This window comes from Pogona vitticeps, chromosome 1 (genome assembly GCF_051106095.1).
Source record: "Pogona vitticeps strain Pit_001003342236 chromosome 1, PviZW2.1, whole genome shotgun sequence".
In the NCBI taxonomy this organism is placed as follows: Eukaryota; Metazoa; Chordata; class Lepidosauria; order Squamata; family Agamidae; genus Pogona; species Pogona vitticeps.
This window is the reverse complement of record NC_135783.1, coordinates 313132692-313156869: the sequence shown is the minus strand read 5'-3', so window position 1 is coordinate 313156869 and position 24178 is coordinate 313132692. Positions and strand designations below refer to the sequence as shown.

General features: G+C 39.7%; 1 protein-coding gene across 2 annotated transcripts in view; it reads left to right on the top strand.

Moving 5' to 3' along the window:
* Positions 1-24178, top strand: part of HEATR5A (HEAT repeat containing 5A) — a 97099-nt gene that overhangs the window by 18257 nt on the left and 54664 nt on the right. For both annotated transcript variants that reach the window (XM_072986344.2, XM_072986343.2), the window contains exons 4-14: positions 221-329; positions 1185-1334; positions 6749-6920; positions 9018-9178; positions 11540-11795; positions 12613-12768; positions 15046-15296; positions 18192-18303; positions 18489-18641; positions 20009-20108; positions 21856-21965. In XM_072986344.2, the coding sequence (XP_072842445.2) occupies positions 221-329; positions 1185-1334; positions 6749-6920; positions 9018-9178; positions 11540-11795; positions 12613-12768; positions 15046-15296; positions 18192-18303; positions 18489-18641; positions 20009-20108; positions 21856-21965 (1730 nt within the window). The remainder of the gene's footprint in view (positions 1-220; positions 330-1184; positions 1335-6748; positions 6921-9017; positions 9179-11539; positions 11796-12612; positions 12769-15045; positions 15297-18191; positions 18304-18488; positions 18642-20008; positions 20109-21855; positions 21966-24178) is intronic.

The following is a 24178-nucleotide window of genomic DNA, read 5'->3' as shown; positions in this document are numbered from 1 at the left end:
CCCTCTGACATGTTCCCCCCTTCTAATTTAGCAAACGTCACATCAGATAGGAAGCTTTTTTAAGTGTTAACTCTTTATATCATATAATAATGACTAGTTCGTATTTGTAATTAAGATCTTCGGTTATCTATAGTAAAATTCGTACATTAGAAGCTTACTAAGCATATTTTATTATACATGAATTAAGCACCATTTTTAAAATTTCTTTTCTTTTTCTAAGTGCTGCAGTGGTTTGTTTGGGCTATTTATACAAAAAGCTGGGAAGAATTTTGGGCAACAGCTTTATAGATACTGTGGGAAATATCCTTAAAGCAATGAAGAATGCAGAGGTAAGGACTTAGGCATTCAAAACAAAAGTTTGAACAAAATGTATTGATGAATGGTTTATCATTTTTAAAAACTAAGCCCAGAAAACTGATTGGCAAAATATTATATTTAGTAGGGTAGAGCAGAGGAATTTTTCACAATTCTGTGAGACTACGAGGCTTGAGAGTTACCATCTCTTGGTGCATAATATACTTCTTGTGCTATTATCCCATTAATTAATTAAAATTTCTTTTTGTCAGGAATGCTGAGGGTGGGGTTCAGATAAGAAACGGAGATATTTATCAACTAATGTTAAGGTCTGGTTTTTCCTCCCCTACCCCTGATTAATTCTGTCTGATTGTTATGAGAACCACCTTTTTCTTATTTTCTCCTCACGTTCATTTTTTAAGCTGCATCTTTCAGGCTGTATGTCACAGGTATCTGGTCTGAAACCTCAGATTTTTTAAAAAGCTCATATTTTTTAAAAAACTGAAAATCCTTATTCTGGAAGGCTTTGCGTATAAAAATATTTTGAATGATTTTTTTTAAAAATGATATTTTTAGTAGTCAAAGCTTTAACTGTGAGTGCCATTTTAAGATTAGAAATCTCTCTTCATAGTCTTCTGATTTTGGAATCTTGAATGTTGCAGGGTCCAAAATGCTAAGACTTGATTGCAGAATCGGCTTCCAATCCCAACTGTGCCATGAAGTTAGCTGGGGGACCCTGGGCAATATCTCTTAGCCTTACTTAATGTACATGATTGTAATGATGTATGTTGGTCTGAGTGCACTATAGGAAGAATGAGCTAAAAATGTAACAAATGAATAAATAAAATAATACTTGAGTTGCAAAATGAGATGACCTTTTCTCTTGTCAGTCTCAAGGGCGGTATGAGATCATGCTAAGTTTGCAAAATATTTTGAAAGGGCTGGGAGCTGCTGCTATTCCATGTCACAGAGATATTTACAAAGCTGCCCGTTCCTGCTTAATGGATAGATCAATGGCAGTTCGATGTGCTGCTGCAAAGGTAAAATGTCATATTAATTGTTTTGAATAGTTAATCTTCCTGAATATAGTTGAAATATTCTGAATACAAGAAGTATTTTCTCTTCCTTGTGACAAAGATAAAGCCAGTGTATCATTCTATATGTCCTTGCTAGGAAGTTTTTTCATCATAGGCAGAAATGCTTTTTTAAAAAATTAGTCATCTGTACATTCAGTATTGTTGCACTTCCGTCCATCATCAAAATATATGGTTTTATCTATAAAGGAACCCTGACTACAGTAGGTTGCATATATAAGAATAAACAGGTCACATTCTCTCTTTGTGGCCGATCTCTAAATGATTTGCAAGTAAACATCTATAGTACAGTACTTACAAGCACAGATTTTTTTCTTAAATTATTGTATTTGTACCATTTGAGATCACTAGCCTTTTCTATATACTGGAAACTACCGTATTTTTCGCTCCATAAGACGCACCTTTCCATAAGACGCACCAAATTTTTAGGACAAGAAAACAGGAAAAAAAATAATCTGCTTTCTTCTCCTAAAATTTGGTGAGCCTTATGGAGAGGTCCATCTTATGGAACACACCCTAGGGTTCTAGGGTCCTAGGGTGTGTTCCAGGACCCTTTGGAGACTCCTCCTGCCTCCCCGGGGGCCAAAGGGGGTGAAATCGCCACCTTCTGGGACTCTTCTGAAGCTTCCCAAGCCTCAGAAGAGCCCCAAAAGGTGGCGATTTCGCCCTCTCTGGCCCCCAGGGGAGGCACGGTCAGTCTTCAAAGGGTCCTAGGGTGTGTTCCAGGACCCTTTGGAGACTCACCCTGCCTCCCCCGGGGGCCAGAGGGGGCAAAATCGCCACCTTTTGGGGCTCTTCTGAAGCTTCTCAAGCCTCAGAAGAGCCCCAAAAGGTGGCGATTTCGCCCCCGCTGGACCCGTGGGGGGTGGGGGGGAGCGTCGGAAGGGTCCTGGAAGGCTCACTGGGACCCTTCCGACGCTCCCCCCCACCCCACCCCCCACGGGGCCGGCGAAATAAGCAGCTTCCAGGACCTTTTCTGAACCTTTCTAGGCTCAGAAAAGGTCCTGGAAGCTCCTGATTTTGCGCCCGCTGGACCCGTGGGGGGTGGGGGGGGAGCGTCAGAAGGGTCCTGGAAGGTTCACTGGGACCCTTCCGACGCTCCGCCCCACCCCACCCCCCCATGGGGCCAGCGAAATAGGCAGCTTCCAGGACCTTTTCTTAACCTTTCCAGGCTCAGAAAAGGTCCTAGAAGCTCCCGATTTCGCCCCCGCTGGACCCGTGGGGGGTGGGGGGGAGTGTTGGAAGGGTCCTGGAAGGTTCACTGGGACCCTTCCGACGCTCCCCCCCACCCCACCCCCCACAGGGCCGGCGAAATAGGCAGCTTCCAGGACCTTTTCTGAACCTTTCCAGGCTCAGAAAAGGTCCTGGAAGCTCCCGATTTTGCCCCCGCTGGCCCCATGGGGGGTGGGGGGGAGCGTCGGAAGGGTCCTGGAAGGCTCACTGGGACCCTTCCGACGCTCCCACCCCCACCCCATCCCCCACGGGGCCGGCGAAATAGGCAGCTTCTAGGACCTTTTCTGAACCTTTCCAGGCTCAGGAAAGGTCCTGGAAGCTCCCGATTTCGCCCCCGCTGGACCCGTGGGGGGTGGGGAGGAGCGTCGGAAGGGTCCTGGAAGGCTCACTGGGACCCTTCCGATGCTCCCCCCCCCCACGGGGCTGGGGGGGCAAAACCACCGCCTTCGCTCCATAAGACGCACAGGCTTTCTACCCCACTTTTTGGGGGAGAAAAAGTGCGTCTTATAGAGCAAAAAATACGGTAGTTTGGGCATTCTATCCAGACTATAAAATAGCATCCATAAGTTGGAATAACAAACTTCCTGAAATGTTCTTTCTTTCCCTGCCAAATAAGATATTTCTTAACCTAAAGTTTGATTGTTCTGAGTGTATTTGCTAGACCATAGTAATACTGTCCTCTGGAGCCCACCAGAGGACTGGTGACTCTGGATTTAATATTGTGTGGTACTCAGGACCTGGTTAGGGACGTGAATGTCAGGGAATAGTGACCATGCTGCAATCTCTTTTGTCATGCATGTTGGGGGGAGAGTGTCAAGCAAATCTGACACAAAAATCCTTGATTTCCAAAGGGCAGACTTCCTCAGATGAGGAAACTACAGTGGACCCTCTACTTACGGAATTAATCCGTACTGAAATGGTGGCTGTAGGTCGAGTCTCCATTGACCTACAATGCATTGAAAACCGATTAATCCCGTAACCTGCTGTTTTTGTTCCATTTTGGGTTTTTTCTGGTCTCCGGCTGCAAGTCGAACCTAAATTTTGCGGCCAGAGAAGTCTGTAACTCGAAAAGTCTGTAAGTCGAGCCGTCTGTAAGTCGAGGGTCCACTGTAGTTAGAAAGAAGTTGAAAGGGAAAGTAAAAAGAATCCAGTTTCTCCAGAGTGCATGGAGTCTGTTTAAAACAATGGTAATAGAGACCCAGCGGAAGTGTATACCGCAAAGAAAGAAAGGCTCAACTAAGTCCAAGAGGGTGCCGGCATGGTTAATGAGCGGAGTTGGGGAGTCTTTAAAGGGCAAGGAGGGGTCCTTCCATAAATGTAAATCCTTCCCAAATAAGGAAAATAAAAAGTAACACAAACTCTGGCAAAAGAAATGTAAGAAGATGATGCGGAAGGCAAAGAAGGACTTTGAGGAACGTATGGCCAGCAATATAAAGGGGAATAATAAAACCTGCTGTAAATATTTTAGAAGCAGGAAACCTGCCAGAGAAATGGTTGGCCCTGTGGGTGGTGAGGGAGGTAAAGGGGAAATTAGTTCTTTGCATCTATGTTCACAACAGAAGACTTTGGGCAGATTCTGGTGCCCAAATGGCCCCTTGTGACTAATTAATTAGATACAGGTTAAAAGAGAGGATGTTTTAGACCTAACTGATAAATTGAAGATCAAAAGTCATTGAGCCCAGATGGCATCCACCCAAGAGTTATGAAGGAACTGAGGAATGAAGTTGCTGATCTCTTAACTAAATTATACAACTTGTTCCTTAAAATGGTCACAGTGACAGAGGACATGTCACGCCAATCTTTAAAAAGTGAAGGGGGGCGGCCTGGGAAACTACAGGCTGGTTAGCCTAATGTCTGTTCCAGGGAAGATGGTGAAAAGCCTCATCCAAGATAAAATATTTAAAACACATAGAAGAACAAGCCTTCCTGAGGCAAAATCAGCATGGCTTCTATAAGGGTAAGTCCTGCCTCACAAACCTTTTAGAATTCTTTGAAAAGGTCAACAGGCAGGTGGATGCGGTTGAACCAGTGGATATTGCCTATCTCGATTTTCAGAAGGCATTGGACATGGTCCCTCACCAAAGGCTGCTGAGAAAACTCCACAGTTAGGGGATATGAGGGCAGGTCCTCTTATGGATTGAGAACTGGTTGAGAACCAGGAAACAGAGAGTGAGTGTCAATGGGCAGTTTTCACAATGGAGAGAGATGAAGAGCGGTGTGCCCCAAGGATCTGTCCTGGGACCAGTGCTTTTCAACCTATTCATAAATGACTTGGAGACAGGGATAAGCAATGAGGTGGCCAAGTTTGCAGATGACACAACATTTTTCTGGGTAGTGAAGACCAAAAGGGATTGTGAAGAGCTCCAGAAGGATCTCTCCAAACTGGGAGAATGGGCGACAAAATGGCAAATACGTTTCAGTATGAGAAATTGTAAAGTAAGGCACATTGGGGCAAAAACTTTAGTTAAGGGTTTGTGACCTGTCTGTGATAGATCAGGAAAGAGATCTTGGTGTGCTGGTTGACAGCTCAATGAAATTGTCAACCCAGTGTGCGGCAGCAGTGAAGAAGGCCAATTCCATGCTAGGTATCATTAAAAGGAGGATGGAAAATAAAACAGCAAACATTATAATGCCATTGTACAAAATGCTGGTAAAGCCATACCTGGTTGCCACATCTCAAAAAAGACATAGTGGAACTGGAAAAGGTGCAGAAGAGAGTGACTAAAATGATGACTGGGCTGGGACACCTTCCTTATGAGGAAAAGCTACAGCGTTTGGGGCTCTTTAGGCTAGAGAAAAGGTGCCTGAGGAGGGACATGATTGAGATTTATAAAATTATGCAGAGAATGGATCAAGTGGATGGAGAGAAGCTCTTTTCCATCTTACACAATACTAGAACCAGGGGACATCCACTCCAATTAAGTGTTGGGGGAGGGAGAACAGACAAAAGAAAATATTTCTCACCTAGTGTGTTGTTAGTCTGTGGAACTCCTTGCCACCGGATGTGGTGATGGCATCTGCCTAGATGCCTTTAAAAGGGGATTGGACAGATTTCTGGAAGAAATGTCCATCACAAGCCATGATGGGGATGTACAATCTCCAGGCTTAAAAGGAAGGTACCTCAGAATGCCAGATGCAGGGGAGGGGTATCATAGTATAGGCATCCTTCAGTCTAGAGAGACTATCGTAACATGCTCTGAATCGAGGAGTGTCCTCTCCAGAGCATGAAGCCCGGGTAAAGTAATATGGAGGATAAGCTGTTACCCAAGCAGCAGATCTCTCCTCTCCACATTGCTGAAATGGTCCAATGGAAAGGCAAGAGCCAATACGACTGGTTCCAGCAACATCACAGGAGTTGGCAGAACGACACGAGCTGCCTTCGGGACTCCAGCTCCGGATTTTGCCTCTAGGTTAACTCCTGAAGCCTTTTCCATGAGTGGATATAGCCACAAGGCAGTGGAGGTTTGAAATCGGAGTTTTCCTTCTCCTAGATGGGCTGCCTTCCAGGGGTATCAGGAGACAGGTATCTAGTTGACTCGTGTTCTCCCAGAGGCATCTGGTGGAACCACCATAAGACACAGGAAGCTAGACTAGATGGGCCCTTGGTCTGAACCAGCAGGGCTCTTCTTATGTTCTTATACTTACAAGTCTTACGTTAATGTGTTAGACCTACTTTCAGACTTATAGTGCAATCCTGTGCAGTACAGTCTTGCTCAGATATATTCTGTTCAGCATAATGGAACTTAATGCCAGGTAAATGAGTATAGAATTGGAACCCTGATGACATTAAGCTATATCCAGTGTTACATAAATAACCTTCTGCTTGTGCCACACAAGTGTTCCACAATTGAACTTCAACTTGTATTTCCCTATGCCTTTCTGCAACAACCTGCATGTCCCCCAGATTTATTCCACTTGTTCAGAATAGATCGGGAAGGGGGGGGGGGGCACAGAACAGTGAAGGAGACTGTTCCACCAGCTTTGTTTCTTCTGTTCGTAGTCAGACAACACTGGATATAGATAGAGCATTAGTTTTTAGGTACCGTATTTCGCTTTACATGGTGTTTACAGACACAAGAATGTTTCATTTGCCTGTTCTTCCTGCTCTCTTCTCCTCTTCTGTTTAGTGTCTTCTTGAACTTCAGAGTGAAGCAACCTTTATATGGAGTACAGACTTGGATAGCATTGTGACTCTGTGCTTCAAGTCTTTTGAAGGATCCAATTATGATGTGCGAATGGCTGTTTCTAAGCTGTTAGGCTGTGTGTTAGTCAGTGCTGTAACATCTAAACAAGGCACAGGTTGGTTTTATTAATGATTTTTGTCTGTATTGATGCAGTGGGAAAAATAAAGAACATCACTATTTCCAAACCTTAATAGTGTGATTTAAACATATTAGAATATACTGTACAATGGTGTTTATATTTTTTTTGTCCTACATCACTTCAAAGCTATGCCATATATGAGAAAACGTAGCACTAAACCCAGTTCTCACTTCCAGATAGATTAGACCCATTGGATCAATAGGGTTTATGTAAGTGCTGAGACTAATAACTGAATATAGTCCATAATATGTGAACCAGGCCTTCGTGCTTACTGTACATTTCTCATAGGACAAAATAGTTTTCTAATTCTTTCTTTAATGGAAAGAATTCAGCAGTGGCGAAAGGGCAAAGAGAGAGCAATCAGAAGTATTAGAAATCATCTGAAGAAAGCAAGCAAGGAGCAACATGAGGCAGGAGCAGAAATGCTAGTTGCTACTTGAGGAGAATTTTATTGGGAGCATGTCTCTCTCCCCAGTCTCTCTCCCCAGTCAGAGCACTCTTCAGCTTCTTCTTGTGCCAACTACAAGACCTATGGTTGTTTAGTGTGATTAGCTCTCATGTTGCTGACAACTGGAAGATTTCATGATATTAATGCCCTATGTAAAGGTTGGCCAGTGAGTAAGCCTCCAAGGGCTGGGTGGCAACTTCACCAAACACTACCAGCTAGTAGTGAGGGATGATCAGAGTGGCAGTCTGACATCTGGAGGGCCACATGTCGCCCACTCCTGCTCTATATCTAAACCGTTTCTAAATACAATTGGTATTAATAGTATTTGCTAGGTTGGGAGTACTTATAAAATTTGCTTGCTTAATGCACTATGGTAAAAAAAAGTTATTTGCCTGTATCAGGAATCATGCTATTTATAGATTGTGCTATGTAATGCAGATGGAAAGTGCTAACACAACTTCCTTTTTCAGGAAACCAAACCTAAACATTTCTTTGAGTGCTTGTGCTAGCAGTGCTATTACAGTGTTGTTCTAAGTCTGGCATAGTGATATCTCTAATGTTAGCAGAAGCTACGTAGCATAAACACCACCTCTTGCCGAATACCTTATTTGGTGATATATAAGTGGCTGGACCCATAAGTACCTTCATCTAATGATTCCAATAAGGATCTTATTACTTTTATCTTCACTGCATAAATAAAATGAGGATTAAAAATGAACACTCTCCACTGGTTCTGATTCTCAGGAATAAATCCAGTTGTTCACCCCAACTAGAATATGCAAGCTGAATCAATGGGAGCTACATATGAGTAACTTTACAAGGTCCTGTTGATTCGATTTGTCTACTCTGGTTAGGAATATTAATTGGATTTAAGCAGAGGATTTTTATAATGTTATGTATACTTACCTGGAGAATAGCCAGTGTGGTGTAGTGCAGGGGTTCCCCACCCACCCACCCACCCACAGGTTCAGCCCGCCCCCCCGCATGCATGCGTGACCTGACCACTGCATATGCGCGCATGGGTGCCCCGCCTATCCCTGCATGCAACCCACCCATCCGTGCATGCGTGAGGGCGCCCTGCCTATTGACATGCGCACACCCCCATCTGCACGTGTGCACGTGTGCGCCCCACCCTCCCACAAGCACCCACCCACGCGTGCATGTGTGCACACCCCGCCCACCCAAGAACACGGGGGTGGCCCCACGCACAGAATCCCCACAAACAGTCCGTGGTTTGGAAAAGGTTGGAAACCACTGGTGTAGTGAATAGTGACAGACTAGTACTCAGGACTAGGCTCAGTCATGGAAGCTGCTTGTAGTGTAAAAAAAAACACTGCATAAATATCTCACAGTGAAAGCCCTATTAGGGTCTCTATAAGATGGTTCCGACTTGGCAGCATGTAATAACAATACTTACATAGCATTATGTCCAGCAAATTTAAATTTATTCTTAGGCAATATACAAAGCATTAGGCTGAATGGACTTCAGATCAATATTTGGTTTCAGACATGCTACCAAAAAGATCTTATTGAGGCATAACAGGAAATGAAATGCTACTGGTGTGTGTCTGTATGTGTGTGTTTTATTAAAAATACCATATGTGTTTTTTTTCCCAATGAGAAAGCATCTGCAAGACAAAATGTTCGTAAAATTTCATTTGAAGAAGGTTTGGAACTCCTGGCAACAGGTTTCCTTCGCGGCAGCTCTGGATTTCTCCGAGCCAGTGGTGATATCCTGAAGGGGACCAGTTCAGTCAGCAGGGATGTTAGAGTTGGAGTCACACAGGTTGGGTTTATATTACAGAATTAAAAACCAAAACAAAAGTAGGATTTAATGTTTTGTGGTTTTCTTTTCCATAATTTTATGAATGGTTATTGCATAATAATGTATAATAGCTTAGAACTTGAATTTACTAGGAGCTTTTATAGTATTTTATAGTAAAAACTCATGACTTGCTTCTAATATTTCCTAATATTCTGTTTCAAAAACTACTGATAAGAATATGGTGTTCATATAAGGTTTACAAAACTTTCCATAGTTAATTTAAGCTAATTGAAAGATGCTGGGCAATTTGCACTTCTGCAGTTGAGCTCATAATGAGGCCTTATGAGCTCAACTGCACCTTACCTGATAACTGTGGTAAATTACTCAAATGTTATGTGGACATGAGTGTTCCGGTCTGTCTCTTAGATGTTTATTTATCACTGTCCATCATGATATTATAAGACATATAAATTTCCTTTTACAAGTAGATTTTAAAATTTCAAGTTTTAAAAAAATCCATCGGCCAAAATCTTGTTGCAGAATACCATACATGTAAAAGGAATCATGCAAGGAGTTTATGCAATTTTCTGGTCATCTGTCATGGACTTGGTTGCATTACTGAGTGTCCAACTGAGTGCATGATCCAGATATGACTGTGAATATGACAGATAGCTAGAATGATCACAGGTACCAGTTCCATAATTTCAGTTTACATTCTGGATCCTGGCTATTATCTTAAGTAACCAAATCCCAGCTGCTGTGATGTTCATTGTCTTGCACTATTATGCCCTTTTCAGGATCACAAAAGTAGCCGAAAGGGCTCTTCTCCTTCAGAACATTTACTTTTTCTCAGCTGATGTCTGAAAGAACTTGCTCCTTGATTAAGCACAAATGTAAGCACTTGTTAGGCCCATGGCAAAACATTTTTCCCCATTCAGTGACTGGCAGGGACAATTGCATAACTGTTCAGGAGGTTATCACCGGAAAAAAGAAGAAATAACTGTTCCCATAGAGATGTTCATGTTTTGCAAGAAAACATTTGAATCTGTTGTGTTATATGTCAGTTGTGAGTGTATGGCATTACTTTTGAGGCAAAGAGAAAATCTTGCATTTCAGGGCAGAATAAGTCACATGCTAATATCTTTCAGACAATGCCACTACTTTGCTGCCCAAAGCAGGGTCAAAATGGTGTCATCCTCCTACTAGTGTCAAGACTTGTCTCAAAAGTCTTGCTTGCTCCATTGTAACACCAGTTTCTGCCTTCTTAAAGTGCTGCCTGAAATAGGTGACCTTGCTGTACAACATCCCATTTCTTCAGCAGCATCACAACTACAAAAAAATTAATATATTATATTTTCTTTTGTGTCAAAGAGATTTGTGTAAACAAGATCCTAGGACCTGGTTACTGAGAAAAAAAATCATTAGAGCTGCTTGTTTTGTTAATATCGGGGAGAGAGAGTATAGTAAATAATATGCTTTCTGGTTCATGTATGTAAGGACAAAATATTGTCTAATTAGGATCATTTCACCCCCTATTTTAATATAACATTATTTAGAAACTAATTTTAGATTTTCAAAAATAGATACTCGGCCACAACATGTTTCGTTCTCTTCATAACTAGGGCACAACTTGGTGTGTACACTCCCCATTGTGACTGTTCATCTATCATGTAGTATTTATGAAGAAAACGTATTCATTACTTCATGGTGGTGGTGGTTTTAATTTGCTGAAAGAGGAATGACTTGCTGAATATACTTGTTAAATAGTTCTGTGTTCTGTTTCCGGGAATGATTCCTGTACCTATAAAACAATTAAAATTAATTTGCAATTAGAACCGTTTTAATCATTTCAAATGTTTTCTGATTGAAACCTGGACAGTGGGAGTGAAAATGCCCAGTTGCTCACAAGGCTGTCTGTGTGGTAATTTAATAATTTTTAAGATGAATTCTAAATGTGGGTTCTACATAAAGAATCTTAAGTAGCTGAAGCTCTTTTTCAGTGAGGACAGATTCAGTCTTTTACATAACAAGTATTAGCCCCTTTCTCTTGCTCTGGAATTAGACAGAGAGGAAATTAATCCACTCTCAGTATTGCTACTGTGTTAATTGAAATTAAGGTTTCCCCCAGTGCGATACGTAAATTTAACTAATGAGGTGCATTGTACAAATGTAAGCCTGGCTGTTTTATCTCTCTGTTTATGCTGGGAAACAGTAAATATGTTGCTTTTTAAATATCTCAAAGAAATAGGTTTGTTGTTTCTGCGCTATCTTAAGTAATTACTGCCAGCATGATGCGACTGAAGTTGTTATAAGAATGTGTGCTGTTTTTTAAAAAGGATTTAATACAATAAATAAATAAATATTTAATCAAATGTTTTTCAGGCGTATGTGGTATTTATCTCCACTCTAGGAGGGCAGTGGCTTGAAAAGAATTTCTCTGCCTTGCTTTCCCATGTTCTGGACCTTGTCTCTCAGTCTCACCCTAAAGCTATTCAGACTCAGATGGACGCTATCTGCTGCCGCCGTTGTATTTCATTTATCCTCCAAGCTACAGTAGGAGGCCTTCTTGGGGAAAAAGCTCAAATTGCAACTGCTAAGGAGATTTGTCAAGCCATCTGGAAGCTGAAGAAAGTTATGGGTATGGAACTAACAAGATTATTTGCTATCTCTCCCTCCCCACTCCTTTTCACTAGGACTTTATATCATTTCTTAATCTGCTTGTGAAGTCTGTGTATTCGTGTTTCTGACACTGTTGTACTGTCATTCTAGAACACTTCTCATTTCTCCTTTGGATTTTTTTTAAATAGAATAATAATTAAAGCACCCCATTATTATCTTAATATAAAATATTCCTAAATATTCACCCAGTCATATGTGTTTTGTTTAGATAACTGCAGAGCTTAGGGTCTAAATCCATTTTTTAGTCCAAATATAGTAGACCCATTGAATGAATGGGAATTTGGCAACTTAGCACTTACGTATACAGTACTCCGTTGAATGAATGCATCTATTCTAGCTGGGAATTTAGAATTAGGTCTAATAATTGACTCTTAAAGATGTGCATTGGCTACAAGGTCATTTTAGACCCCAGTTAAGTGATTCAGAATCTTGGGTGATGTTTATGCAGGAATGTATAGAAAACAGTATACAACTAGACAGCTAAATAAGAATTAACTTGCTGTACTCTAGGGCCAATCTATAAGTATGCCTTGAAAGCTATTCATTTTCTACTGCAATTGTTGAAAACACAAAGAATATGTCCACATATATTTCATTATTTTATCCTTAACTACTTCAGTGTTAGCTTTTGAACTCTTAGCGTTTTCATCTTCCCTCATTAAACCTTACTTTCAATGCAGAATTGTACTGGATACAGTACGTGTCAATCTGTTCCCTTTCAACCCTATTTCACCCCTTTGTTTTACTTAGCATAGTATCTTCTGTTGTATCACTAGATGCTGCAACAAGTGATTCTAATATGGAAACCCATGTTGGTAAAACAGCTGTAGTAGGAAGCCAACATATGCTTATATGTGCCCTGGAAGAGCTTGGAAACCTCATATATAGCTTAGGTACTACTGCTGCACCAGTAATGCAGGATGCAAGTACAGGTAAGCATTCTTCACGGTTATATGAATGGTGGGTGGTGGAAGTATCTTTCAGCCTTTGGGATGATAGTGTACATTAGACCGATCCATGCGCTACAGAATTAATGCTGGAGGTGTGTTTATCAACAGCAAAAGATTCAAGTTGCCCTATTGGAGGTTTCTTATGAATTTACCTATTTTAGGAAGGTTTTTTTTTACTGAGTCAAAGAATTGTGCAGAATATTTAGTAAATAGCATTTTAGTATATGTTTTCATAGTGCTGAAGAAAAAATCAGTTTCTAGGATCCATTCAGTCAAAGGACATAGTAGTGATAAGCAGATTAATTTTTACATAGCCTGCACTAGGAGGTATCCAGGATCACCTTAAACAAGCTAAAATTGATTGTTTGTAATGGGGATCTCCAGCTTCCTAAGACCAAAGCTTGTACAAGTGAGAGAGCCTACATTACTATGCTCTGTATAATTATGTTCCACCAACGAGATTCTATGTTTTTGAGCACAATGTTTTTGGTTCATCACTCTTTTATGGAACGAAAATGCTTCTAACTAAAAATAATCTGAGTTTTATCTAGTGCTAAAATTAATCAAAGAAAAGGCATGATTAGGTGGAAAGGAAAAGAGAGTAAATGGAGATGAAGAGGCAGTCCGGAAGGCCAAGGTAAAAACTGTGGTGTTTAAATGTAATAATAAAGAAGAGGAAAGTAGGGCATCAAGTAGATGAGCATAGTCTGATAAGGACACATGATGCAGTCAGCTTGTTGAAACTAAGCAGCTGTACAGATGTTTAATACTGCAGAAAGTCCCAATACACTTGAGACCCCCATGCTGTATGGTATTCTATTCCATGATGAAAGAGATTTTTGGTATAAAATAACTGTTGAGTAAATAAACCCAGATTGCATGTATCTGGAGATCAGTACCAGTAGACCTGTGGATCACAGCCATTATGGCTGGGAATCGGGACACATGTATAAAGGTAATTGTTGCCAATCTGAATATTTCCAGTAAGCACAGCTTAAATCCATGCTTTCCTACTCAAAACTGAGAACTGCTGCACTAGGCTTTGGAGATAGTAAACAGAACTATTTGCATTTGAAATTTAAACACTCGCCTTCGCGAATACATTTAAACACTCTGCTCTTCAAATACAGTGGTGCCTTGAATTGCAAACTTAATTCATTCCAGGATGATGGTTTTAACTCAAGTTAGTTGTAACTCAAAGCACCATTTCCCATAGGAATACACTGAAATGTGATTAATCCGTTCGGGCCGTTTTTTGGTCGTGTCTCAAGGCTCTGGTTGTATCTCTAAGCATTAGTTACCAAAGGAACTAATGCAAAAGCGGTTAATCCATCCACTAGGGGGATACTTTTTTTTAACCTAAGATTACCTCTAAGGTTAAAAAATGGGCAGGAAAGGAGGGAGGGGGAGGAAGGGAACAATGGGGAAAAGAGGCCTTTTTCTGGTTGTATCTCAAAGCGCTGGTCACAAGTCAAAGCAAAATTTTGCAACCGGAGCTGGTCGTAACTCAAATTGGTCGCAAGTTTGTTTGTCAAGGCACCACTATACTTTTAAAATGTACAGATGTTTTAAGAAAAGGAAACCATTTAAATACCTTTGAATCACTTCTATTCCTGCTTTGATTGGAGATAAGCATTCCCTGCCCAAGAGGACCCTTATCTGGGTCATTTCAGCAGTGGTCTTCTTTCCTGTAGACCAGCAAATCAGCTGGGCTGCAGATGAAAGTTGGTGAGGGCACACAGCATGCAAACAAAGGCCGTAGGTGGGCTGTGTGTTATGCACACCTGCCATGGTATAATGAAAAAAGATATAGACTGTGGAGAAATTTAAAGGTAAATAGAAGAAGCTTAGAGGAAAGATGAGAAAGAAGATAAAAGTGAAAGCGTGGGACAAGGACGTATACACACACACACACAAATTAGGTGGGCGGGAGCTTAAAGAAGACTAGTAAAATGTAACATACGCCATTTGTAAATGTTTGTGGAAAGAAAAGGCTTCTAAATATATTGTTGTTGTAAAAATGGGAGAGCCTGGAAAGACCATGGATATACAGAGAAAAGATTAATGAGAAGCATTTCAAGATTTTGAACAAGAGCAGAAATACTATTTTTCCCAAGAGGAAGGGCAGGATAAAATGTTAATGTGGCTTACTTCTTAACATTACTTAATGTTCCTGTTTCTTGGTATAGATAGAATACTTCTCTGTAACTGACCTGAAAAAATTGTTTGTCATGATACAACATTTCCATAACTTTCCAGGGCTTTTGGATGTAGTCATCTCCGTCATCCTTCACCCAAGCCTTGCAGTTCAGCTTGCAGCAGCATGGTGCTTACGCTGCATTGCTGTAGCGTTACCCTGTTTCCTCTCCCCACTTCTGGATCGCTGTATTGAGCGACTCACCGCGCTGAAATCCTCCCCTGAAGCAGTGACTGGGTATAGCTTTGCTATTGCAGCTTTATTGGGAGCTGTCAGACAATGTCCTCTAGGAATTCCACATTGCAAAGGAAAGGTAGTTATCTTTCATATTCATTGCTGCATCAAAACTATGCTTGTTAGCTGTGCTTGATATTGCTTCACAGAACTTGAGTACTTGAATGCAGTGCTGTTGCTAGTGGTTTGGCAAGAAAACTACTTATTCATTGCATATTTATGTGACTCATTTTTTAATATCCCATCAAGTTCTGCAGGGAGCAGCTGACATTTGTCCACATCTAAGTCAACAAGTTCATGGATCCATTGAAACACAGCCATTAGGTTTTTTTAACTGAACATATCTCTTTTAAATTTATTATTCCTTCTGTATATCATTTGTCTATATTTGTGTATCACTATTTATATAGCTCAGAGCCTAAGCTGCATATATAATTAGCAGGGCAGCCCAGTCCTGTTTATAGTATGGACTACATTTGGAATTTTGTGCATTAATTTCCAGGCAAATTCTTGTTGCAAGGGTGCGTTCATTACTAAACTGAGTTACAAATATCCTCAAAGGCATAATGAAGTAAAGAGTATATGGTTCCATAGTTATAGATATTCATTGTTGTTCATAGAAAATCATAAAAGAAAAGTGAAAAAAAAAACAGTACCAGTTTTTAAATAATGGAAACATAATTGCGAGTGATGAGAAAATTCTTATCTCCAGGTGTTTCTTTATGCTTTGGAACCGATAAAGTTACTCTGAAATTTTAAGCAACAAATTATTTTTGAAAGATTCTTGTTATTAGCTGAAACTAGTCCATTTCCATAGCTCACAACTTTCCCACAGACATCACAACTTTGTCAGTGGCAGAGAAAAATCTGTGTCTGTGTTCCTGGACAATGGAAGTGAAATCTATTTAGCTTTGCCAAGGAAAAGATTTTCTTTTTAAATGCCTAATTAGGAGTACATCCACAGATCAACTGCATATCTGCGATGGAAACAGAGAGCCTTCAGGCCAGAATCTGTTGTGTTTTCAGTACATCCTCCCTAGATCTGGAGTGAATAACTTGCATGCCTGATACTTTCTTTGGATGCCATCTGCTATTTGCAGATGTTTGCAGCTATGGTCAGAGTGTTCTGCATTTGTTTCTCTTTATAGATAGTCTCACTGCTGTAAAGGGTGTTTTCCACTTGTGTAAGGGATTGGTGGATTCCCTCTTACAGAAGTAGTGGGTAGAGACAAACTGATGCAGGATAGACTATTCCACATGTGTCTGGGACTAACATGATACTGCTCTGCACTAGGTCTAAAATGGGAATATGTGTTCAGTGCCTGCAGTGTAGGGTAAGCTGTAAAACTAAACAAATAAGTAGAGTCAGACATGATTAGGAGTAAAATCAAACATGTTAAGGGAAAAGTGGACAGAGATAAGTTTTTCTCCCTCTCCTGTGTTACTAGAACCCAGAATCAGGCACTGAAGCTAAATGGACAGATAAAAGGAATTATATACAGTATTAAGTGACAAATTCCCTAATATCTATCCAAGCCTGTTCTCCCTGAGGTTACCATTCTGCGCCTGTCAACCAGCAATTTATTTATGGCAAATAATGACAGGGAGGCAAACATACATGACTCACTATTTCTTGAGCTACCATATAATGGACATTCTTTAGGTAAAAAGCGTGCTGCTTATACAGTATACCGCTTCAAGCGCTCTCTGGGCAGTTTACAAGTTAATTATGCAGGCTGCACATTCCCCCATCCCAGCAAGCTGGGTACTCATTTTACCGACCTCGGAAGGATAGAAGGCTGAGTCAACCTTGAGCCGGATACCTGGAATTGAACCCCAGGTTGTGAGCACAGTTTTGGCTGCAGTACAGCGGTTTAACCACTGCGCCACGACGTTCATAGTGTGCAAAAAAAGGTACAAACAAGCTAAAATAATAAGTTACAGTAAAAATAAAATGAATACATAAAACAAAATGCTATTGCCTAACAAAGAAATTATCAGCTAGCAGTTTGTAAGACAATATTTACCTATGTATCTGTTTATTGGTAAAGTTATAGATAGGTGATATAAATATTTATCTTAAATAAATGTATATAAATCATTGTGCATTTGTCAACTGCAAATCAGAAGACAGAGACTCAGAAGAGCGTAAATGAAGGGACTGGAAAAGATCATCAGGTGTAAGGATTTGTCATTGGAGACCAAGACCAAGATCATCCACACTCTTGTATTTCTGATCACCATGTATGAGTGTGAAAGCTGGACAGTAAAGAAAGCTGGCAGAAAAAAAATTGATTTGTTTGAAATGCGGTGCTGGAGGACAGCTTTATGGACACCTTGGAGTGCCAGGAAGACAAACAAGTGGGACCCAGATTAAATCAAGCCAGAACTTTCTCTAGAGGCAAAAATGTTGAAACTGAAGCTGTCCTACTTTGAGTACATATAAGAAGACAAGAGGAAAAGGTTGAAGGCAGTAGGAAAAGAGGAATACCAAATGTACTGATGCCCTAAAAGAACCACAGGCTTCAGTTTGCAAGAGTTGAGCAGAGCAGTTGAGGATATAACATTTAGGGGATCATAGGGTCACCATATGTTGGGGGCAACTTGAGGGCATATAAGAACAACAATGATCAACTGCTGGTGGCCTATCTGTAGTAATTTACAAAGTGGAATTTAGCCTCCATGCTTTAGTGCTGTGATACATTTGATTTTTGTTACATTTCCAAGATTTTGCAAGACTTTCTTGCCAACACACAGTGACAAGACTTAGAATTCTATGTGGTGAAATCAGATACCTCATTCCTTTTTAAAATCATGTAATATGCCTTTTCTACATGAGAATTTTTTTATTTAGGCTTTTAATGTATGCATGTGTGTGTGCACGCACACATGAGTATATATATAATATGTTTCATTTTCAATCCATTGTGTTATATTTTAATTGTTCTTATAGTGATTGTTTATCTTTGCTTAGATCATCATGACAGTCGCTGAGGATTTATTACGTACTGCTTCTCAAAATAGTCGCATTTCGGTACAAAGAATGCAATCTGGATGGCTTTTGATAGCTGCCCTAATGACATTGGGTAAGACTATTTATCATCCTATGTTTATGGTAAGACTATTTATCATTCTATGTTTATTTATACTAAATAAAAAGACATTGACTACACTTCCTTGTGCTTTGGAAATTAAACATTTCTTGCTTCTGTCCTGAGGATTCCAGTTCATATTAATCATATAAGAACATTTCCAATCTTAAAAATAATAGGTCCTGCAGTTGTCCAGCACCATCTTCCAAGAATGCTTCTGCTCTGGAAGTGTGCATTCCCCATATCACCTAAAGATTTAGAAACTGAGAAGAACCGAGGTGATTCATTTACGTGGCAAGTGACGTTGGAAAGCCGAGCAGGTGCTCTCTGTGGTAGGTAGAATTTGTCATTGTTATTTTGTACGTCTTTTTGAACTTTAAAAAACCACATACATAATTCTGAAACCTAAAATGTGAATGTTGTATTGTATTCAGTGCAAAACCAATAGTTTACAAGATTGTGAGTACAGGATATTGTTTCTTGCTACATTATATATGACAGTACATTTGACAAGTAGATGAAGTCCTATAAGACTAAGATTAATTACCTTAAATTATCTATGCTGACATCCAGTTTTTGGCCAGATTTCTCTTTCATTCTCAATATGGAATGTATGTGTTTCAGTCATTTAACTATTATGCATTTATTTATCTACACTGGAGATAATGTGGTGCTCCAAAACCTTGATGGTACTATATAAATACAGAAGAGAGCTCTTTATATAATTCAGTAGCCAGATACTGAAGATTTCTATGTGCTGCACTGTTTCCTTCCTTATATCTAAATGTAATAAATCTACATAGAAAATACATGAAATGTGGTATTAACATACTAGAGTAAAACAATGGGAAGTCTGTCATAAGCATTGGAATGGGGAAAATTTTCTTTCTGACTGGCTGCATTTCCTCAGGGATAATCTTTCAGGGACTTGGGGCAGAATACTTTTTGTCATTCCACTCATGCAACAGCAGTTGCAGAACTGAGTGTGGGTGCATTCTATAATTTCTGCTTGCACAACTGAGGTTAGGTGGAAATTAGGACAGAATATTGTAGTCTGTTGATGGTCAACAGGATTGTGGCCCCTCTGCTATTCGTTCCTTCCTCTATTTTTCACTCAATTTTCTGCTCATAAAGTTGCCAAAGGTCGAAACTGACTACACACTGGCTTTTGAAATTAGTCTGGGTGCCCTTATGAACCTACCAATGCAGGTTGATCACTCTGTTGAGCCTTCTGAGAATTAAATATTACCAGTTAAACACGAAAGAAATAAGTTGCATTCTGCTCTTTATTATTTTTTTTTAAACTTCTGATCATGTTAAAAATTGTTAATATATGTAAAACAATTCTATTAAGGCTTTTTTGTTGTAAGTCTATAAGTGTAATAAAAAGTAAAGCTGGCAAAATTAAAGGTGAGAAAAGAAAGAAAAAACAAGGGCAAAATACCACTTTAAAGAAACAAGCGTTTTGTGGGGTGATCTTCTGTGGATCCAAATCCAGTTGTTCAGACATAAAAAATGAAGAGCTCTATTTATTATAGTCAGCTTACTTTATTATTATTGTTATTGTTGTTGTTGTCGTTGTCGTTGTTGTCGTTGTCGTTGTTGTTGTTATTATTATTATTATTATTATTATTATTATTATTATTATTATTATTATTATTATTATTATTATTATTATTATTATTATTATTATTATTAGCTATCAAAAGTTTCATTCTCCATTGTGGGGGACTCCTAACAGATGAAGTTATTCAGAGACTCCTTCCTCCTGTCCCATGTGCTGTAGACTTATTGACACAGTAAGTACAGTACTATTTTTAAAAGTATCTGATTTGCTGACTTGGGAGGTCTGTTAATCCCAGTTAAGTAACTAAAATGTAAATTTGGAACTGCGATTTCATACGCTGACATCCAGCATAACATTTACAGGGACTTCAGGATTTTTGGCTCCTTCCCACCAACAGATGTCTCTAGCAGCAACAGTAACATCCTCTTGAAGGTTTTCAGCTGTCCCGTGCAGGGTTTCAGAATGCTTCAGGGGCATTTTATGCATAGAGAAATGAAGAATTTATAAATTAGGAAACCATTATTCAGACAGTGCAAGGTTATATCTGATATAGGAGCTGTTTAACATACTTGTGTTTCAAACTGACTATTTGGTTATTCCACTCATACAACAATAGTTGCAGAACTGAGAGTGAGTGCGCTCCATAATCTATTGAGCGAAAGAATAAGACTAGATTTTATTGCAACTAAGGAACCAACAGAAAGAGGAGCTCTGTCCTTTTCATCCTCTGGGAGCTTCCTGGGGGGTTGAGTTTCCAGCACTAACCCCAGGGAATATCCTTTCAAAAGTGTCCCCCTGTTAAAGCCACAGGGTGCCCTGAGAGTCCTGGTCTCTGAAAGCAATGCAGGAGGGAAGGATAAGTCCTTCTTGTCCCTCTCCCTTGCCTAGTAGCATTTTGGGAACGATGGCAGCTAACATCCTCAGACAGCCCTGGATGTCTTCTCTGTAAACCAAACAATATTTCTTCCTTTTCTGAAGATTAATCTCTGTCACAATTTTTCTACATTGATTTAAGAGGGGGTCGGACAATAACATGTTACAATCAACACACTTCCTCCTAAGTATGCTTCTGTTCTGGAGTTCAGCCAGGCAACCATTCCCTCTTCTGGTACAGTATAAGATGTGTCAAGAGTTTAAAGACAGCACTTTGGCCAATATGTTTGGTTTGCTTTTTGATAGATTATGAAAGAGTTACTATTTGGACTACAGATACCAGCATCTGAGAGTTATAATCCAGAAAAGTAACTTCTGCAAATTCTGCCACCAACACTCAGTATTCTTTGGCTTACTACCATTTGCAATCCACGCTCGGCGGAGGTTTTGTATTGGGGAGATGGTTCCCAGATGACGTAGATACCTCCATTTCTGTCATTGATAACCACCTGAGTTCAGTACCAGAGCACGTGAAGTTTTGAAAATATGTGTACATATATACAGTGGTGCCTCGCATAACGAGTGCACCGTTTAACGACGAATCCGCAGTGCGATTGCATTGCGATGTTTTAATGGGTAAAACATCGCATTGTTATGATCAGTAAGCATTTCGCTTACCAATCTTCGCATTGCGATGTTTTTTTAAACAGCTGGCCGCGGTTCCAAAATGGCCACCGGGTGCCTAAAATGGCCGCCGCAAGTGTTTTTGCACCCCGCCCTCACTTACCAGGGCGTGAAAATGGCGGCACTATGGAGGAACTTTGCTCAACGGTGAGTTTGGGAGCCATAGGAACGCATTAAACGAAGTTTAATGCATTCCTATGGCTTTTTCCGTTCCGTTTAACAATGTTTCTGCATAGTGACGATTAATCCGGAACGGATTAACGTCGCTATGCGGGGCACCACTGTATTGCTTGGTGTTGGTTTGAATCTGGTGTAGTTTTCCAAATAATAAATTTCTGGTAAGGGGCAAAGCAAAATGCTTGCCAACATTTGTTGGATATAATTTTTTTTAACATCAAGTTATATTCTTGTATGTTTTAAAGGCTTCCTTCACTAAATAAAACCTATGGCAATCCTCTAAAATCAGCATCAATGACATATAGAAAAAGACTTTATGAGTTGCTTAGTTTATTACCTCCAAAGACATATGAAGGTATGTATTTCTTCAAGCATTATTTGTCTAAACATCTCCTAATTTTTTTTCTTTTTACCCATTGTATTTTATTGGTAGATGGCCTACCAGATCTTACATGTATACAAAATATTATTGATTTGTGTTCATGAAACTGCCAGAAACATTTTTCAAAGAGATAGCCATATTAGTTTGTTTCAGTGTATATGACAAAAATAGAGTGACAAACTGGCCTAGGTTTGAGTCCCCACTCAGCCTGGAAACTCACTGGGGATGTGCAACTGATAAAACCACTCTTTAAATATCTCAAATCTGAGTTTTCTGTTTAAAGTTAAAAAAATTTGGATAGTCAATAGATAGACGACAGTATAATACATCTATATTTGCTTGCATGTGCCTGTTCAATAAAAAGAAAATTAAAGATTTTCTTTTATATTCAGTTTATCTGCCTTGCATAGGTCAAAGAACTTTAAAAAATATTCAGAAGAAGGCAGCAAATTGTATAGGGTGCACAATATTCTGGTTCATTATGGGGTTAACCTTTATGGGACAAATACCAGCTGCAATGAACATGGCTTCTGTCCATTCCCCCAAGGTCTATGCAATTCTATGGGGCGCTTAGGGAAATACTGTATTCAGATGCCAGACTCCCTGATTTTGTTCCCTGGCAAAATCAGAAAGGCTTGCCACAGAATTACAACTGTTGCCATTCTGTATGGTTTTGTAATTCCCAGCCTTTCTGTTGTAGACCGTACAAGGAAGGTAGTTGGCAAAAGGGAATACTAATCCTCTACATGAGTGGTTCCCGACTTTGGGTAACCTAGTTGTTCTTGAACTGCAGTTCCCAGAAGCCTTCACCACCAGTTGTGCTGGCTGGGATTGCTGGGAGCTGCAGTCCAAGAAAACCTGGGTTACCTAAGGTTGGGAACCACTGCTCTAGAAATCCTGATGATACACCTGACTCTTGATTTCCAGTCATCTGCAAGTTTAAAAAGTAAAAGCATCTGCAGGTTTAATTAGTAGTACCTTTCACCATAGCATAGAAGTACTCTCTGAAGGTCTCAAGTGGTCCAAGAGGAGAGCATACTTTCTAGTAACCTGGGAGAATCACATCATTTGTCCATAGCAGTGACTCTTGTAAAGGAGATAATGGAGTAGTTGGGTAACAAATGGTTTCTCAGTCAGCTTCCTTGTTTCAGCAGGCACAATTTTTGTGACTTTTCATGATTGATGTTTTCTCTTCAAAATAGCCATGGATTCCATTGCATGCCTTTCCACCTCTTAACATGACAGAGGAACGTTGTTTTCAAGGCTGCAACCACAAGGAACTATAATTGTTACCACCTTTTGTTGTTGTTGTTGTTGTTGTTGTTGTTGTTGTTGTTGTTGTTTAAACATTTTATTATTTTTATAACATACATACCTACAAAATAAAAAAAGAAATACCTACAAAACAATAACACATAAAACTAACAAAACATATAAGACTAACAAAACATACAGGCGGGGAGGTATTTCCCATACCAGCTTATCTATTATATAAATTCTGACTACAGAAATAATATATCCGTGTGCATCTACACATGTTATATTACACATCCCTATTTTGTATATCTAATTAAGTATCTAACATCCTAAATTTATAATAAATTTTGTAAATTCTCTCATCTGCATTTCCATCCATCTAACTCTCATCATGAACATTCCTCATTTCCTCTTTAAAATTACTTATCCACCATAATATACACACAGGCCTGTTCATTCCTCAATGATCTCCATTCTTATAAACAGAAAACTCTATGTGTAATCTTGTCAGCATAATCACTCTTATAGTTCACACATATTTGATATTTCCATATACATGCCTTAGAAACAAAACATCCATTATTATTATTCATCATCATTTCTGAAGTCATAAGTCACATACGCTTGTCTAACCTTAAATTTCATGTCTGGCCAAATTTGCTTATAGTACATTAGTCATTATTGTTGTTATTATTATCAGCACTGGAAAGCAGTTATCCCAACTGAATTCTAATGAAATTTTAGTTTGAAATTTGCAGCACATAGATAATTAGGTCAGTGGATTAGGTATCTGGCTGAGGAGCCAGAGATTGGGAGTTTGATTCCCCCACTGGGCCTCCAGTGAATTGAGCCAGCCTTGAGCAAGCTGTACATTCCAAGGAGCCCCTAGAAGGAGGGAATGCTAAACCACTTCTAAGTACTCTCTCTAC